At 36.8% G+C, this 19,077-nt stretch overlaps 1 protein-coding gene across 2 annotated transcripts in view; it reads right to left on the minus strand.

The window, feature by feature from the left end:
* Nucleotides 1-2,233: 2,233 nt before the first annotated feature.
* Nucleotides 2,234-19,077, minus strand: part of LOC113802232 (putative leucine-rich repeat-containing protein DDB_G0290503) — a 34,770-nt gene continuing 17,926 nt past the window's right edge. For both annotated transcript variants that reach the window (XM_027352770.2, XM_070123463.1), the window contains exons 5-14: nt 16,309-19,077; nt 15,897-16,077; nt 15,393-15,495; nt 14,056-14,178; nt 13,730-13,966; nt 13,420-13,533; nt 12,247-12,372; nt 9,106-9,243; nt 6,237-6,385; nt 2,234-5,639 (exon numbers count right to left, since the gene is read on the minus strand). The exon at nt 16,309-19,077 is cut by the window's right edge and continues 883 nt beyond it. In XM_027352770.2, coding sequence (XP_027208571.2) covers nt 4,460-5,639; nt 6,237-6,385; nt 9,106-9,243; nt 12,247-12,372; nt 13,420-13,533; nt 13,730-13,966; nt 14,056-14,178; nt 15,393-15,495; nt 15,897-16,077; nt 16,309-19,077 — 5,120 coding nt within the window. In that variant the 3' untranslated portion in view covers nt 2,234-4,459. The remainder of the gene's footprint in view (nt 5,640-6,236; nt 6,386-9,105; nt 9,244-12,246; nt 12,373-13,419; nt 13,534-13,729; nt 13,967-14,055; nt 14,179-15,392; nt 15,496-15,896; nt 16,078-16,308) is intronic.

Genomic DNA, 19,077 nt, shown 5'->3' on the forward strand with positions numbered 1-19,077 from the left:
GTTTATCTCATTCTTGTATGATCATAAAAAATGCGGGAGAAGGCGTTATCACAATGTCTTAGCAAGTCATAAAAGATATGCAGCGAAAAAATGTAATGTTTTGTTCTTTACTCATTCGTAACTATAATCAAGTCTATTTACGTATGACGTAATATTACAACACCTACCTCCCCTGCGGTTCACTCTGTAGTTTTTGTTAGTTGTTTTGTTACAAGGTAAAAAGATCGCGGTTCATCAAGGCCGGGGGTCATAAAACCACTCATAACTGATACCTAGAGTCTATTGATTTCCGAGTATTATTTACCAGTTAAGAAAAGATTTATTTCTTTTATAATTCCCGTGTGAATTCTGAATATAATTTTACTTTTCTGTGGAATATTGTGTTAACTGATAAAATAGTAGATCAAAATGTTGCATGTCATTCAGAAACATTATTGCATTATTTACACCTGCCCTCTCTTCCTAGCATTATTATATAGCTTTAAAAATTTTATTATGGCTTCTATCATTTTGTAAAGCATATCCAACTCGGAATAATGATGTCAAATCTCCATAATATATTACATATTTTGCAAATTCAAATCATCTCCATTAACATATATTCTCTAATTCCACCAACAGTTAACTAGGATATGGGTAGTGCCGAGATTCCGTTGCCGGACCCAAGGTCTATATAAGTACTTATATAGTACTTATATAGACCTTGGCCGGACCCACCCGTCAGTGAGGATCCTCCCTTCCTAACTGAAGTTAGGAGGGCGATCACCAAGCTGAAGAGTGGTAAAGCAGCAGGTATTTGCGGCATCCTAGCTGAACTGTTAAAGGCTGGTGGTGAACCCATGGCGCGGGGATTGCATGCTGTCCTGGCTGCCATCTGGCGGTCCGATACCATCCCCCCCTGACCTGTTGAGGGGTGTGGTCATCCCTTTCTGGAAGGGGAAGGGGGACCGATGGGACTGCAGCAACTACCGAGGCATCACACTACTCAGTATACCAGGCAAGGTTCTCGCCCACATCCTTCTGAGACATATCAGAGACCACCTTGTGAGGCATCAGATGCCGGAACAATCTGGATTCACTCCTGGTAAGTCCACAGTAGACCACATCCTTGAGCTTCGAGTCATTGTAGAGGCCGTCGTGAGTTCGGGTGTGGGCTGCTTGCAACCTACATCGACCTCAAGAAGGCGTTCGATACGCTGCATCGGGAATCACTTTTGGAGATCTTGAGCTGAGAGGAATCCCAACAAGGGCTATTGGACTAATAGTAAGTCTGTTTACTGGTACTGAAAGTGCGGTGGGGGCCTGTCGAGCTCCTTTCCTGTTAGTTCAGGAGTGAGACAAGACTTTTCAACACTCGCGTGGATTGGATACTAGGCAGAGCTACTGTTCAAAGTCATAGTAAATATTGAACTCTAGGCAATATCAAGGTTACCGACCTTGACTTTGCTGATGTTGCTATTCTATCTGAGTCTTTGGAACCCTTAATGGTGGCTCTTGATGCATTTAGTAATGAAGCAAAGCCCTTCGGTCTAGAGGTCTCCTGGAGCAATATCCAGGACTTTGGGGACTTGCTAGGAGAACCTGTTCAGTCGGTACGTGCTTGGGGCGAGGAAACTGAAGTCACTGAGAGTTTTACATACCTTGGTAGTGTAGTTCATAACTCTGGGCTGTCAGACCAGGAAGTCAGCAGACGAATTGGCCTGGCAGCAGGGGTCATGAACTCTTTCAACAAGAGTATTTGTAGATGCCGGTACCTGTGCAGAAGGACCAAGGTAAGTGTCTTCAAGGCCCTGATAATGCGTTTTGCTTTACAGTAGTGAAACCTGGACATTATCCAACATCTTGGAATCATGCCTTGATGCCTTTTGTACCCCAGATAATGGGGTACAGTTGGCGGGACCAAATGTCAATCCAACGGTTGCACCGTGAGACAGGCACAGGACCTAGGTCATTTACTGCACAATCTGTGATCGCCAACTCAGGCTATACGGCCACCTGGCTCACTTCCCTTAGGATGATTCTGCCCACCAGGTTGTCTCTGTTCGAGACAGCCCTGGGTGGAGGAGGCCTGTGGGACGACCAGGGAAGTCGTGACTTGGGCAGATCAATCTAACCTATCATGAGGAACTTGAGGTGGATGCAGTTATGCGCCCCTGTCAGCATTAGCTCCACGATGATGATAATGAATAATACTTTTTCTTATACTTATTATGAAGGAAGTAAAAATTGCAGATTTTAAAGCATATTTATTTCATGGACTAGAAACTGATACACATTGGCAGTAGATAAAACAGCACATTGGGACTTCAGAAATCCTGGGTTCATGGAAGGCTAAAAGAGTATCTCATACTTGAAACCAAAATTATTTAGTTCTTTTGAAATTAACTGCAAACTTTAAATGCTTATATGAATTAGCAAATGAATACTAAACAATGTGAAAATCATACATTCAAAAATATATGGCATAATTCTTGAGGAAAGAATGGGGTGTCTCCTAATACTAACAATTTTGACTTGTTGACTACTCTATATTTTCACTACTTTCCTATTTCTTTAATTTCTTAAACTGCTTACAAATAAATTAGCTAATTATGGAAACTTATATTCTCAGTACCCTGTGTGACTGATCTCCATAGATTTACTGTGCCATGCTGCAATTATAGGACATTAATTCCTAAAAATGGCACTTTATAATTACTCAGAAAACACATAATGCCCTTTTTTCAAATGCTATAAACAGTAAATTACATGTATAACTGGAAAGGTAACACTGGCATACATTTCAACACTCCCAAAAGTGAGAAGTATGCAGATGGTATCACTGTTGTCTAGACTAGACTGATTTTGGGGGACAAGTAAGCTACTGTACAATTATTGAAAACTTTTGTGTTTGTGATATTGTTGCTGCACAATACATCAAAATAAATGAACATTGAGCTTATCTCTATCCAAAATTTAACTTCATTAATTTCATTTACCAATTGGTTAATTCCCAACCAATCCTTCATCTCTTCCTTTTACAATTCAAGTAAAGTGATATACCACACAATCTAATCACTGGGAGTATCAGAACTCATCTACCTACAGCACAAGCTTTGATAATTCTCACAAAAAATAATAGCTAATAATAAAAAAATAAACACTAACTCTACATAATGAGGTTATAAAATCACACACGAAAACTTCTTGCATGGGAAGCTCCAGAACACACTGTTTAACACCTAAAGAACATGCGTACTAGATTTAGACACTCAGGTTAGGACACAAAGCAGATTGTAACTACAGTCCACTGAATGCTTGAAAATGAATGCCATGTTTCACATCTCATAAAGTAGATTTTGATCTGCGTTTTTCATCTGTGTTAGTGTTTATTGATGGAAATGTGTCAAATATGTGTCACAGCATGAGATGGCATGTCCTTTACGGGTTAAGACATCAATACTACAAAAATGTTGTACACAGTACCCTGGTAAATATTTTTTGGACGGAGTTATTCATTACCTGTGATGCCACAAATTGATGGAAGCCTTACATTTTAAAACTATCTTTCTAATGAAAGATTAAATGCCCTTTATTACTGACTGAAAATCAACATTACCATTTTAATCAATTCATTATGATTATTATTTGTGGAAAAGTAACTGTTGATCAAATACTCATGTTCTCAAAATGGGAAATTTTCTTACAAGTGAGCTAAATCTAACAAGACTATTACATATACACCTGCATAGCTGCAATGGAATGAATGAGCTTTTCATTATATGTTATCCATACAAAACTAAAATTTATATGTGAGGCTTTTCAAATTAGTTTCTGTAGTCACAACTTGCATGGACAGGATCGCAAAAATGGACGGATTTTCTTGCTTTCAGGTCCTTCTCAGATTATTTATGATTACTGATAAAAATTCAAGTGAAATTAAATATGACCTACACTTCAAAGAAACTTCCACCATTACAAAAATGCATACACATAAAAATCTACAGATAATAAGGTACTTCTTGTATTTTTTACAAATGGTAATGAATGTAATGTGATTGTCAAGAAACATAGGTTCTTCCTATATGTACTACTAATTACACTGGCAGTACAAAATACTTATCAGAGTCATTAAATAAATATAAATGCTGTGCATAAGGAACACGCAATTATCTAAACTGCGGTCTCAATAATTCTCTTTATAAAAAAAAACAATGGCTTCAAGAAGCAAATGCATATAATACTCAAGGAATTACAGAACATATCAATTCTGTTATCTTTAAATTAATAAATATACTCTGAACATCAATAAATATACCATAAAATTAAATACCATAGAAATATTTCCTGAAAGTGATAATCAATCAATAAATTTAAATACTTCTCAGCATCTGTTCACAACAGATAGATTCCATGTTATTTAAGCATTAGACTTCAGTCAAACATAATGTTGATGAAGCATTTGAAGATGATGTAAAGATCAGTCTAAATCATCATCATCAACAACCTCACTTTCCACAAAGATCCTGATGATGTCCTCCTCTTCATCCAATTCCTCCATACTGTCATGATCTTTATCCACATCCACTCCTGAGGCTTGATTTTCTTTTGCTGCATCCCTTGTGTCAAGTAGACTATTGCTGTCACAGGTAGTGGCTCTGGCACTTGACTGATTAATATCTCTTTCCATGCCAAAGCTCTCCATGTCTTCCTGAAGGAACTCTGGACGTAAGGATGGCGAAGTAGAGGGATTCCTTTCCAGGCAGGTGTTGTTCCAGGAGTGTGGACTCTTTGACATTCCTGATAAACTGCCAGATGTCTGTGAAATCTCCTCCAGCACAGGTAATGATTCCTTGGAGTGCTTAGAAGATCCAGACTCTTCATTTTGGGACAGGGAACAGAGGGTTCTTGATGATGATACCTGCGAGTCGGAAAGAGTCGTTTCCATTTCCATGTCTCCTGAATGCTCTTCGTCACCAAAGGTGGAGCAAGAAAGCTCCTTGATTTTCTCAGGTGTGGTGATCATAGAGGAAGGAATGCTTGGAGAAGATGTAAAAGGGAATTCCAAGTCTCTTTGGAGGTTGGAGACTAAGGTTTTGTACTGGTGAAACTTTGCCCTGGTGAGCTGCCTCTGTTGGTCAGTGAGGATTCGGCCCACCTCACTGAGACTCATAGAACTACTAGCTAATGGCTTCATGGGTGGACTGAATGAAGGTTTGGATTGTACAAATGAAAATGATACAAATGTGTTGCCAGAGTCTTGTGCATTTTCCTCTTGGGAACCCTGCCTGGCCATTCTCCTGTCTGTATCAGAAACAGAAGTAAAACCTGATGAAGCACCTGAGGCAGAAACTGCAGGTGAAGCACCAATTTTCTTCTGAACAGGTGAACTACTGTCAGACTTGGTTTCATCCAAAATGGAGAGATCATACAAGTTCTTTTTTAAAGATTTCCTTGTCTTGTATCCGGAACTTGAATCAGACTTGCTTTCTGAGCTACCATCACTTTTTCCCTGGATATTTGAATCAACAGATGTTTCTGATGTGCTGGAACCTGGAATGGACTTTGTTCTCTGTCCAATGGTGAAGTTGGAAGTCTTTGGGAGATCTGCCATTTTCCAATTATGTAAGCACAGTTTCCGAAGTTGTGTCTGTAACCATCTGAAAAGAGTAGATGCCTTATATTAGTGAAACAATAGCAACTTATAACAACATAGATTTTAAAAGTATTCAACACAAGTAATTGTTTGACAATTTTCTAATAAGGCTTGAATACTTTGCATGGAAAATCATCTTTCATATGATCATTTAGTCCTAATATGAATAACCTTGACCTTTCCATACTGTTACTTTTAGACGATACTTAAGGTTTCCTAGACATAACAGTTTAAATATTCTTTTTCTCTTTCCCTTTATCCATTAATGAGTCTATGTAAATAAAAGGCATAAGTACTTACAAACACCTAAACAGAAAGACAAACATGCACACAAACATTTACAAACGTATCCACATTAACACACACATTCACACAAACACCATGTGGATAGCAAATATTCACATTTAAAGATACCAATACCTATGCATGAATTGGCACCACATAAATATGCATATGCACACCACATCCACACTAAATCTCACATAGATGCATAAACTAAATACATATGCAACACCACATACACACATTTCCACTAATACACACCATGCAACCATATACCTCTCAACAGACAATGCTACGAATCTTAACACAATCAATATACCTGAGCCTCCCTTGCTGAGCTTCAAACCAAGTCTCCAGATCCAGTCTCAAGTCAGGGCTCGGATGGACAACACAAGGAGAGAGGAAGACATGGGATGTCAGGATCTCCACTGTGACACCTATGCTTTCACCAAGTGTCGACAGCATCATCTTCAAAGGAGAGGCAGAAAAGGAAAAGAGGATTACTTGGACCCATTTCTTATTATTGCCAAACCCTATTCCTTAATTGCAACCCTATTCCTTAATTAATTACAAAGATCTTGAAATGCATGGAGAACCTGATATATTCATAACTGCTCCCTTGGTTACTAGAGTCAAGTCTGTGGTTAATTTTTTTTCATAGGGAACTAAAGGATGGGAAGAATTTTTCATCACTTCTACAACATTTATGTGTGTTGCACACTAGCAGAAATTTGTCCTAAGAGCTGTAAACAGTAGCCAACTACATCTATTCGGAACACTGTCCCATTGGTTACTACTTTAATGGCCAAACAGCCATCTAACAATCACAATTACATAAATTCTTACATGCTTGTGGTAATTCTTGTGTCAAACATCATGAGCACAATGTACTTCGGTATTTGGAAATACCAAACATAAATGTGGTTTAGACTTTATAGATATGAATCTCAAATGTCATAATCTATACCTACAATGTCCTTCTCAGGTTTTACAAACTTCTTTGCTCTAATTATATCACCAGTAATATTTCTGAATTCTTGATTCAATTATAGTAATGTAAATAGTGACAAGGGTGTCATAATATTTTTGTCTTTCTACATTATATAAGAGGGTAAACGGGGTCACTGTGGTAAGAAAAGATTGTTAATATAGCAACTCTGCACAGAAATGGTTACTGTATCCACCTTAAAAATGCATGGAGAAATAATTGGTAAAATTCTGAGCTAATCCTTACCTATTTTGGAATTATATTTTCTCCCAAGACTTTGAGAACAGAGAAATAACCAACATGCAAATACCAATGTAAAGAATAATAAAAAATATATATATGGCAAAAACACTATTTATTTACAGAAAGTATATCAATTCATTATAGCATCTAAAAAATATATGTACATTGTAAAACAGTCGTTATTACAAAACACCTGATGTATAAGTCTTCCACTATGATGTCACCTGTTATTACTTTACTATAACTATGTCTTAAAGTCTCAAATATAGTATACTGTATTTCAGTTATCAAATTTAGCCTGGGTGACCTGGTCTAGAATCCTCTAGGAGACTAGAGGACCTATATTGGTCAGGAGAATGATCAGAGCAGCCTTAATTCCTTTATTGGGGACCAACTCGGGAAACATTACTGGAATGATGCCCCGTGCAGCATAGCATACATTAGAAGCCCTTTCTGTATAATTCAAAAGACTGCTTCATGTCATGTATGAATATCTCAAAAACTAAGCAGATGCTTGGATCCACATTATTAACCTACACTTTTAACCAGACAGGATTATCCACAATAATGGGCAAGGGATAACTAAACATCTACTGAATTCACACTATGTTACCAGAAATGAAGGAGCTTAAAAAAATAAGTATTCTGATCAGCTGAAAAACAATAATATTTTTATAAAGAATTCAACATTCATGAAAACAGAGTAGGAAGAGGGAGACATGGAGTGAAAATGAGGAAGAGAAGGGGAGGGGGGGGAGGGCAGATGGAGAAGGGGAGGGAGGAAAAGAAACAATAGGAGAATGGTAGGGAGGATGTGGAGCAAAAGAAGAGGAGGGAAGAAAATGAGCAAGAGGAGAAAGAGAAATAGGAAATGGAGAAGGAGGATGAGAAAAAGAAAAAGATGAAGGAGGAGGAAGAAGACAAGAAGAAGAAGGAGGAAGAGGAGGAGGAGGAGGAGGAGGAGGAGGAGGAGGAGGAGGAGGAGGAGGAGGAGGAGGAGGAGGAGGAGGAGGAGGAGGAGGAAGAGGAGGAGGAGGAGAAGAAGAAGAAGAAGAAGAAGAATAAGAAGAAGAAGAAGAAGGATGAAGAGGAGGAGGAGGAGAAGGAAGAGGAGGAGGAGGAGGAGGAGGAGGAGGAGGAGGAGGAGGAGGAGGAGGAGGAGGAGGAGGAGGAGGAGGAGGAGGAGGAGAAGAAGAAGAAGAAGAAGAAGAAGAAGAAGAAGAAGAAGAAGAAGAAAAAGAAGAAGAAGAAGAAGAAGAAGGAGAAGGAGAAGGAGAAGGAGAAGGAGAAGGAGAAGGAGAATGAGAAGGAGAAGGAGAAGGAGAAGGAGGAGAAGGAAAAAGAGGAGGAGAAAGAGGAGAAGGAGAAGAAGAAGGTGAAGGAGGAGGAGGAAGAAAAGGAGGAGGAGGAGGAGGAGGAGGAGGAGGAGGAGGAGGAGGAGGAGGAGGAGGAGGAGGAGGAGGAGGAGGAGGAGAAGAAGAAGAAGAAGAAGAAGAAGAAGAAGAAGAAAAAGAAGAAGAAAGAGAAGAAGGAGAAGAAGAAAAAGAAGAAGAAGAAGAAGAAGAAGGAGAGAGAGAAGGAGAAGGAGAGGGAGAAGGAGAATAAGGAGGAGAATAAAGAGAAGGAGAAAAAGGAGAAGGAGAATAAGGAGAAAGAGAAGGAGAAGGAGGAGTAAAAGGAGAAGGAGAAGGAGAAGGAGAAGGCAAAGGCAAAGGCAAAGGCAAAGGAGGAGGAGAAGGAGGATTGGGAGGAGAAGGAAGGAGGAGGTGGAAAGTGAGGAGGAAAAGAAGGAATGGGAGAGGTGGAGGAGGAGGAAAAGTAAAAAAAAGAGGAAATGAGGAAGATTAAGAGGAGATTAGTATACTGAGAAAGAAGAATGATTTAGGAGAATAACAACAAAGAAAAAAATATCAAATAAATAGAGGAAGAGTACCACAAGTTGTAACCCCAGTCTTACCTTATAATTGTCCTCTAAAGCAGCTGAAGTCTTACCAAGCTCCTTAACCTGCTGTGAATACTGCTCTGAAAGTTCTCTGCGGTGAGTCTTGTCCGTCTTTTTGGCACGATAAGCAGTACGAAGCTGCTTGTATTTGGCCTAAGTTGAGAGTCTAGAGTGAGTATGCTATTGCTGGCTGTACACTTGGGAGTGAGGTCTCATTTTTAACTCTTACCTTTAGCTTTATTTACATTTGCATGGTAAAAATACAATAGTATGTAGCATGGACTGTCATAGAATCCATATCAAAGCTAAAGGTAAATAAATTATTTTTAAAAAAATCATATGGCTAGCCCTTGCTATAAGAAAAATAAATAAAAACAGTAAAAAATAAATACATATAAAAAGATTACTCAAAGAATAAAAAGATTAACTGAAGAACAAAATTATACCATCTCTCTTTTCAGACTGATACCAGTAACCATAAAAGAAATCAAAGAAAATAAAACTCTCTTATTGTATTATAGACAAAATCCTGTTTGAGGATGTGTAATTAAGCTTCCGCAAGATTTAATTCTCTTAAACTGATGTAGGAATTTTCACCAAATTCTAATCCAGCAAATACTGTAATCTTCCAGTAATGAGCAAACATTATGTACGGCTAAAATAAAAGCTCTGTACAGCAGAAGGTATCAACAAAGCAATGTCAACTGATGAACATATTACCAGACAGTAATGCAGCCAAAAAATAATTCCTCTGAAGTACACTTAGCTTCTCATCACTTATTGGAGAACACAAAAGGCTAAATAATCTTATTTACTCTGCAATACAATTCTCATACTTTTAAGCAATCACCTACGTAACACCTGCAATGCCCATACCCAGTTATGTGTCAAAAGAAATAAAAGAAAACAGTGTTACAACAAGGACAGATGTGTTGTAAGTTTAGTGTTTTCTCTCTCTCTATTCAGCCTTTCAGCCCATTCCCACAACTTTTTTTTTTTTCTCTCTCTCTTCTTTTCTGAACAAAAATATAGCGTGACTATCCATCATAGCTCTTGCACAATGCATTTCCAAATTATATTTTGATTTGAATTCAGAAAGAAACTTTTAATTCTGCTGTCAATAAATGGAAGTTACAAATCTCTGGGGACATACACAATAGTATAAACAAACCTCCCTCGGATATTGTTCTCCCAATGTCCCATTCAAAACTGCAATATTAAGGTGAATACCAAACAGCAAGTTTAGTAATATTATGTTAAATTAATGAGATTCGTAAAGTTACAGAATTTGGTTACCTGATATCATGAAAAAAGGGAGAAAGGGTAGAAAAATATGTCAGAAAATTATGTCAGAAAATATGGAGTTTAGTCTCCATTTATTACACTCACTCTCTTTTAAAAATATTGTATCTCACAGACTAATGCTGAGAAGCATATCAAAAGCATCTTTTCTATATCATAAAAATAATCTGAGAGGCATACTCACCCAAGGCTAATACAATCACTATTGTTTTGTAAAAATGCAAACTACAGAACTACTAACTATTATGAAATCACTAATTCAACTATATCTTCTAGTGCCTCTTTAATGGAAATTACAGGCCTGCACAAAGTAAATAAAAAGATACATAACAATAAAACTAACTAAATTGATTAACTGCCCATAGGGCATGCTTTTTTATAAATCATAGCAGCCAATAACACATGCTCAATAGTATTATTCAACAAAATCAGTAAATTAACAAGCCACAGTTTATAACCATTCTACCATGCAGAATCTATACCATAGTGACTGGACATTTTTGCAGAAATTTAGAAATAATTATCTCACACATCAGCATAAAGGCACAGAGCTGCAATTCATTACTGATATGGTATGAAAACATGCCCATTGTGTGTTTAATTTAGTAATTGTTATTACATATAGATGGCTCCACAAGTACTAAGTCACCAATGAGCCAATTACAAGATCTACCTGTCTTACCTGTCTACCCTTTTCCTTGATTTTAGATAATATTTTTTAGTATTTAATACTGTTGTTAATAATGTCAGTAACAACACAGTAATTATAATGTTTACAACAACAACAAAAACAGTAATAATATTTACAGCATTAGTAAAAAAAAAAAAAAACGTTTTCCGCTATTTCAAGGAAAAGTGAGGTCACAAGGTCTATTAATTAACTCCTTTGTGGATAAACACTGGCAGAGCCATCTACGTGCAGAAACATTTAACTAAGCATTATCAAAGGGAATGCACCAATTTCCCGTCAGCATTGAGTTAAGGCCTTATGGCATTTTAGCCAACCCAGAGGGACTGGTTTAATTGCAACAATTTTTATTGTATGCAAAAAACCTGAACAGACATACTTTTGCCTTTCATTTTAAGAATGATGATGCTTGAATATGGATTATATATTTCACTCACTGGAATATAATATTACAAAAGCTTATATCCAAAGGGTAGGCTTAAAAAGAAAACATTTCAGGTGGAATTTTAAATTTCTTTCTGGTACATTGAAGAACTGTTTTGTTTTTTCAGTAAGTTAGTAAGAACTAATTAGAAAATCTTTTAAGAAAAGTTTAAAAGAAGATACAGTTTTAAACATAATCAAAAAGAGAAAAGTTAATTGCAGGAGACAGATGAGCATATGTAATCAGGTTCTGACCAAGGAATAAACAGCATATAATCCATTGCAGCATAACTTTACTTTTCTTCTCTGATATTACCTATATGAACCTTTACCTGGAAGCAAATGAATATATCTATATCAATTGCCTAAAATAGCAGAAGCAGAATAAAGTTCCTAAAATTTTTGTACATACTTTTGGAATGCTTCTTCTAAAACAAGCAAAGAACAGTCAAAAGTATAGCTAAATATAGCATTACAATTGCCTTTCCATTCAAATGTCAGTCACTATACTGATTACTGAATCTTAAAAAATATATATTTACCCATACTTGACTTGTAAAAATACATCTTAAACCCATAGTTGACTTATAAAAGTGCAGAGTAAAATAAAAAACCTATGTAATCTTTTAAAGCAAAGCAAGTGAATAAAAAAAGTACCCACCTGATTTGTCAGCTAATCAATAAACTTGCAAAATTCATGCTTGCCAAACAAGAAGCAAAAAACAAATCAAAACAAATCTAACCTGCAGAATTTCATGAGCTTCAATGGTCTCACGAACACTACGCTGCAAAACCAGGATGCGTGCTGAGTTCTCATGATCAGCTGCTTCGAGAAGACGTGAACGAAGCTGTTCCTGATGCAATTGGCTCTGGAAAATGTTAAGAAGGGCTCCTTTAAAGTAACTTTCTTTTATTCAATAACCCTTAATCATCAGGCTTCATACAGTCATCAGACACCAGGGTATGGTAGTATTTATTTTGATATTCTGGAGCCATGATTGGACCCAAAGAACACCAAACTAAAGGCCTGTCCACACACATGGGCTTGATCAGCAGGCAACAGAAAAGATGACATCAAAGGCGAGAAAACGACAAGGAAACCACTTGTATACCGAGTAGTTTGTCTGCCTGTGATGTCATTTCTATTCTTGCCCATCCATGTGCCTTTCCACTTACGTGGAAAAAAATATGAGTCTCATTATCTGTGCCACATCTTCACTTCAAGATTTCCAAAGTGTAGTAAAATTTACCTGTTTATACAAGAAATTTTGAAAATGTTAAAAAATCTAATGCACTCTTACAGAATACTGGAGCTATTAACCCACTGGCGCCGGGTGTCATGTACGTACATGCCATGGCTGTTGTGGACCAAACACCGGGGGCATCATGCCATGCCCTTTCCCGCGCTACTGGCTCGTCGGACGGAGGTTGTTTTCCTCCACTAGTAGCGGCTTTATTTATATGGTAAAGATTTTAGGCAATGGCACCTAAAGTGAAGGTAAACCTTCAAAATTTTAATATTTTCATAAATTTTAGAAAAATAAAAGCTTTTAGGTGCTATATGTCGCTCGCAAACTACCGATCGAGCCGGGCGCAAACAAGGGAAACTGCCAGTGCGCGCCAACAAGCCGGCGCATACGTAAACTTGACAAAATTTTTACCCGTCGCTGATGGGTTAATAGTATATTTCATATTTTCAATCAATTACATACAGGAAATGTATTCTGTTCCTCATTCATAAAGTGATTTCAGTCCAAAGCTATATCAATCTTTTCAATATATATTTCCTTATGTTTAATACTGTTAAGTATTTGTCTTACTTACTAGAATGCTTTCCTTTTATGGTCTCCTCTATTAGGTCAAATGAGGAAAAATATATATATATTTCTCATACTTTTAATCATGTAATCACTAACCTTTAGCCTAGACATAGCTTCCTGCCAGTATCTCTCTCCCTTTGATCTCGTTCTCTCACTCTCCAACCCTGCAGACAAACGTTGAAGGGTGTCCTCTAGCTGTTCTTCGGCTCTCTGGAACAAGATTTTGTTAGCTATGTTGAGGCAGGTTGTATGGAGAGAGATCTGATGCAGTGTTCTTTGGTTTATATGGAAAAACATAGTACACTATAGTATATCCTATTGTTATATAATGGGGCAGCAAGGTAAGTGAGCAAAGAACAGGCTTTATGCTTCTTGTGTTTCCATCTATGTACTCAATATACTATACCTTTCTCTCCCTTATTTCAATTTGTAATTTATCCTGGCACTCTCTATAGGAACTCTCAATATCTTCCAGTTTCTTCTCTAGATCATGTAACTTCTTTTTCTGGACTTCAAAATCATCCAAAAGAATTCTCTGTTCTGATGACTTTTTCTCCAGTTCATTCTTTGTGTTTGTTAACTCAACAGCCCTCCTTTCAAAATCTTGCTGGTGCATGGCAATTTGGCTCCTTAATGACTCAACCTAAAATGCAAAGTAAATATCACATACAATTTTGGCACCTTATTATGCAATTTCAGTTTATAAAAAGTTAATATAGGTTTCCAGCTCACCTCCTTCCTTGCACTGTTAAGATTAATGCTTGCTGTGTATTCAATGCTCTCTCTCTCTGCAGACATCTTGTCTCGTTCTATTGTGCGCTGATGAACTTCTTGCCATGCCCCTTCAACTTCTCCCTGTTGAGCAATATCTGTTGTTAAATTATGTAATTATTCTAAGAAATCATTAGACCTACATACCTCATTCCTCTACCCTTGTCTATATACCTTCACCTGATTTGGCCCTTCCGAGAGTTTTTGGCAAAATGTGTTTTATTTTATTTTATTATTACTGATGCTGTTATTATTATTATTGACATTATAATTATTAGAATTATTAATAATAGCAATATAAAATAAGATCTTTCTAAAATTAAGCAAAAAGGAAAACAGATGACAGGCTAGACTAATGATTGATTCATTTGTGACTCAACTGTAGGTATGACATGTTCCTAAATGCCAGCAGCATCAGGTTAATTTGAAATACTTTTTTATAATTATTGTGGAGAGCACTCCAAGCCATAACGAAGGTAATGAAATACCCTTTCCATTCTTAATGAAGTGGCATTCTATAGACCTTACACCAACCATTTACTTAATTTCTGATTCTTATTTTTGTTATAGGATTTACGCAAACACTTTGTTTTCAAGTGCATAACATATTGAAAATTATTATAGGCTAACATACCCTATGTGACTATGTCATTATCTTATAACTGATGTTGTGATGATAATTACTTGACAAATGTCAGCTTAGTGATGTTAATTTTTTATAATAATGTTATTTGGACATAGTGCATTCAAATAATCATTAAAAACTTCTCAAGAGCAACTTTACCATGATGAAATACATAGAGTATAGACTAAAAACTAAGCTGAAAGGTTAAAAGGTTCAAAGAATTATTCATCCTTAACATAACTGTGTTTTTGCATATATTGCAAATCCTTTACTGTTTGAGTAATGTGCCATTATTGTTGTTTTAGCACTCTGGACGTACTGTTTTCTGAGGTGAAATCTTTTTAACCCTCTGATACCAAGTGATGTCCTATTACATCATGACAAAAATTCCCAAATGTCAGATTTCCAGCCATGATCTAGACAACAGCACAGGCACAACACAAAATGTACTAATACATACCAACTTTGCTACAATCTTACTCCATCAACAACAGGTCAGCAGACATACATAACACAGCAGTATTAAATGTAAGGATTTTTTTTAAGTGTTAGATAAGTGGTTGTTGGTGCTGCAGCACAGTTCATAGTGCTAGTTTTCTTATATCTTTTTTATTACAAGCCAAAAAGAAAATCAGATTTATTCCTTATCATGAAAACTATATATCCTACATACCTGTAAGCTTCTGATCCGATCCTTAAGGCGCTGTGTGAGTCTCGAGCTCCCGAGAGACTCTGATAAGCTCAGTGAACTATCCTCCTTCCCTTCCTCAAGTGATCTGTAGGACAAGGCAGCCTTGATGATTAGTTTGCATGGACAAGAAATAAACCTTCTTTTTTTCTTTCATTTTTGGTACCTATAAGACTACCTGGCAATTTTAATTACCAGGGATCTTACTTGCTAGATATTTTAGAGTTTGCAAAAAAATATAGCTAATATGAATATCCAAGGTATGTAAAAATTATAAATATTATGTATTCCTTTAACTATCTAATCACTTTACACACATATATCTAAAATTCATTAGAAATTTTTCAAGTAACAATCCAAACATTTGGTAATCTAAGACCATAACCTTTGGTCATATCATATTTAGCCTACTGATAACAAAAATCCCCTTCAATTGTTCCACACTCAAAATCTAACATAAATAATACTATAAACTCACTACAAACTTACCTGACTTTCTTCTGCAAATCCTCCTTCTCTGCTGAAACTTTAACAAGCTCCTCACGCGCAGATTGCATCTGGTCACTCAAATTACGTGACACACCCATCACCTCTTCCAACCGTGATGCTAAGCAGTCATTCTCATTTACTAGAGTCTTAATTCTCTCTTGAAGAATTTGTTTTTCCTCTTCTGTAATGAGTTATGGATACACATAAAACAAATATCCTGAGTTAATCCAAAGAAACATAGGCAATAATTTTTTAATACAATAAAACTATTAAAAGTATATAACACAACCTAACCTTTATTAGAATAAAATAATAATGATAGTTTTGATGATAATAAAATGTCAAATATTAGTTATAGCCTTAAGATTCACCTAATGACAGGTAAAAATAAAAAACAATAACAAAAATATACCTGATTGCTCTAGCACTTGAGCCCACTTTTCATCTTCTTTTCTTGAAGTCAAATGAATCAATCCCTCAGTTAGCTCATCCTGCAGATCCTCCTCACATTCTTGTCCTTCACTTCTCGGGATCCTTGATGTAGAGGCCTGGGATCCTCTTCTACTAAGTGACTGCAGACTTAAGCTGTTTCGTCTACTGCTTCCCTTACTTTGTGAATCTGTTGTTTTTGTCACTTGCTTTTGCATATCAGTACTTTTAGATGCATCTTTCCTTTGCACTGAGTGGTAGCTAGCCTTTAATATGGCCTCTCCCATTTTAGTCTGTTGAAACTTGTCCATTTCTTTCTTTTTAAGGTCATCACTTCCATTCACGATCTCTTCAGATACTTTGAAACTCTCTATTATTTCACAATCCACCTCAATGTCATAGGGTGCATTCATCTCCTCTGATGCTATGTGAAGAGTAGGTGGTGTTTTGACATAACACAAAACTTCCTTATCTTTTTCATTGGTCTCCTGGTCTCCATTCAACTCTGTGTTCTTTCTAACAATTTGAAGTTTCTTTTCAAGCAGGTCATTCTGCTTTACAAGGGATTCATTCTTGTGTTTTTGTTCTTCCAGTGACATTGCTAACACTTGTTTTTCCTGCAATAATTTATTCATCCTAGATTCAGCATCCAGCTCTCCAGAAATTCTAGCATGATTTATTTTCTCCTCTACATTCTGTATGAGTTTTTCATGCTCTTCCATAATTTGTCTTATTGCTGACCCAAGACTAGATTCAGACATAACAGATGTGGCTTTCATAGCATTAACTGTGGAAATCAGCATTTCATTTTGTTTTAATAACTCTTCAAGTTGTGAAGTCAGTTTGGGATCATTCACTGGCTGCACAATAGTGTATGGTTTTATTTCATCAGTTTTACCTTTTTCTTTACTACCATATGAAGTTTCAGGAGAGCTTCTGTCTTTTTTCCTATCAAATGATTCATTTCGATGGGTTTTCTGATTTCTTTCTGATGTACTTGGTTTATATGGAAGCCTTTGAGATGATGACTGATCAACATTTTCAGTATGAAGACTATGTTCAATATTTGTACTAGAATCATCATCAACCTGACTATACTCATCATTTTCATCAAATGCTGTGCTTTTCTTGGTACCCCTGTCACTTTTATGACTTCTACTAGCTGCACTATATTCAGTATACTCCGACTGCCTGAAAGATGAGCTATGATCAGCTTCATCCGACCTGGTACACTTAGAATCTCTTGTAAATGAGGAGTGCTCTGGATCTCGTTTGCTATGATCTGCACTCCTTTGTGATCTGGCATCTTCAGCTCCTTCTGCATGACTATATTCAGGCTCTGTTTTTGATACGGTGTACTCTGAATCCTCTTTGGTACTACTGTAATCAGCACTTCCACTTGAATGTGTGTGCTTCACATCCCCTCTGGAAGAACTGTATTCAGTACTTCTTGATCTGGAGTGTTCAGAAAATTGTCTGAAAGAAGATGATTCTGAGTTTACCTTTGACTCTGGCTTGTGCTCATCCTTTGTAAGGTTATCATAATCAACATCAATTTTAAAACTTACTTCTCTTGAACTAGTTGTGCCCATATTCATAGCAGATTTGCTTTCATCTGTACTTTTTTCAAATCGATCTTGATTCAAACTGATGGAAACACTAGAGTCATTTTGACTTTTGATCTGGTCAGAATGGTAATTGCCATGGTCTGTTGCAAGGGAGGCTGACTTCTGTTCATTCATTTTATCACGTAATACTCTGTTTTGCTCAGACAAAATCCGAATTCTTGCTTCCAGTCTTGAATGCTCATAGTCCCTCTCAGTTGCTTCTGTGTTGAGTTTATGATTTAGGTCATCTTTTTCTCTCAAAAGTTTGTTGATTTTCCTCTGAAGTTTCTCTATCTCCCTGGTAACACTTATGTTTGCAGCACCTTGGGTTTTCAACTCTAAAATCCTGGATGATATTTCTTCATAATCACTTTTTGTTTCTTTATCACTGGTATCACCATCCTTTTCTTCTCTAATCCTGTGCATGAGACTCTGGTTTTGCCTAGTAAGCTCACTGACCTGTGCTTCGAGTACTGCTATTCTTTTGGAATGTTCCTGTGAATACACAGATGCTTCTTGTTCCTTCTGTGAAAATTCAGCAAAATTTGAGAGGTCCTTTTCAACACTTTCTGATTCTAACACTGGAGATTTTTTACCTAATTCTTGGCAATGAGAACTTTCCATCTCATGATCTTTCAATAGTTTCTCTATGTTGTCATCTGAAACAAGGAATGAAACAGCCTTACCCTCATGCTTCTTTTTTACACCAGCATTTGTCTCCTCTTCTTCAATGTTCCCATTCATCATAATCTTTAAAGACTCATTTTCTTGATTAAGTGACTGGATCTTGGCTTCCAGCTCTATTTTCTCCTGGTCTACTTTAGCAATAGACTCAACAGTCATTCCCTGCAGGAATTCATGAAGCTGCTGATTTTCTCGCACAAGCTCTTGAATGGTAGCATTAATAGAATTTATTTCACTGCTTAATCCACTGTCACCCAGACCTGGTAAATCAGCCTCTTCATTCCTGAGCTCTGATATTTTCTCTTCATTCTCAAGGCTCCCCATCTGCAAACTTGGAAACTCATCTTGATCTTCACTGATCATGCTCAAATAACAGTCCTTGACAGAGGAGGACATCCGGCTGTGAGAATCTACTTCATCTTCATGACTCTTGCTTCTACTTCTATACTTCTTCACTTTGC

This window comes from Penaeus vannamei, chromosome 7 (genome assembly GCF_042767895.1).
Source record: "Penaeus vannamei isolate JL-2024 chromosome 7, ASM4276789v1, whole genome shotgun sequence".
In the NCBI taxonomy this organism is placed as follows: domain Eukaryota; kingdom Metazoa; phylum Arthropoda; class Malacostraca; order Decapoda; family Penaeidae; genus Penaeus; species Penaeus vannamei.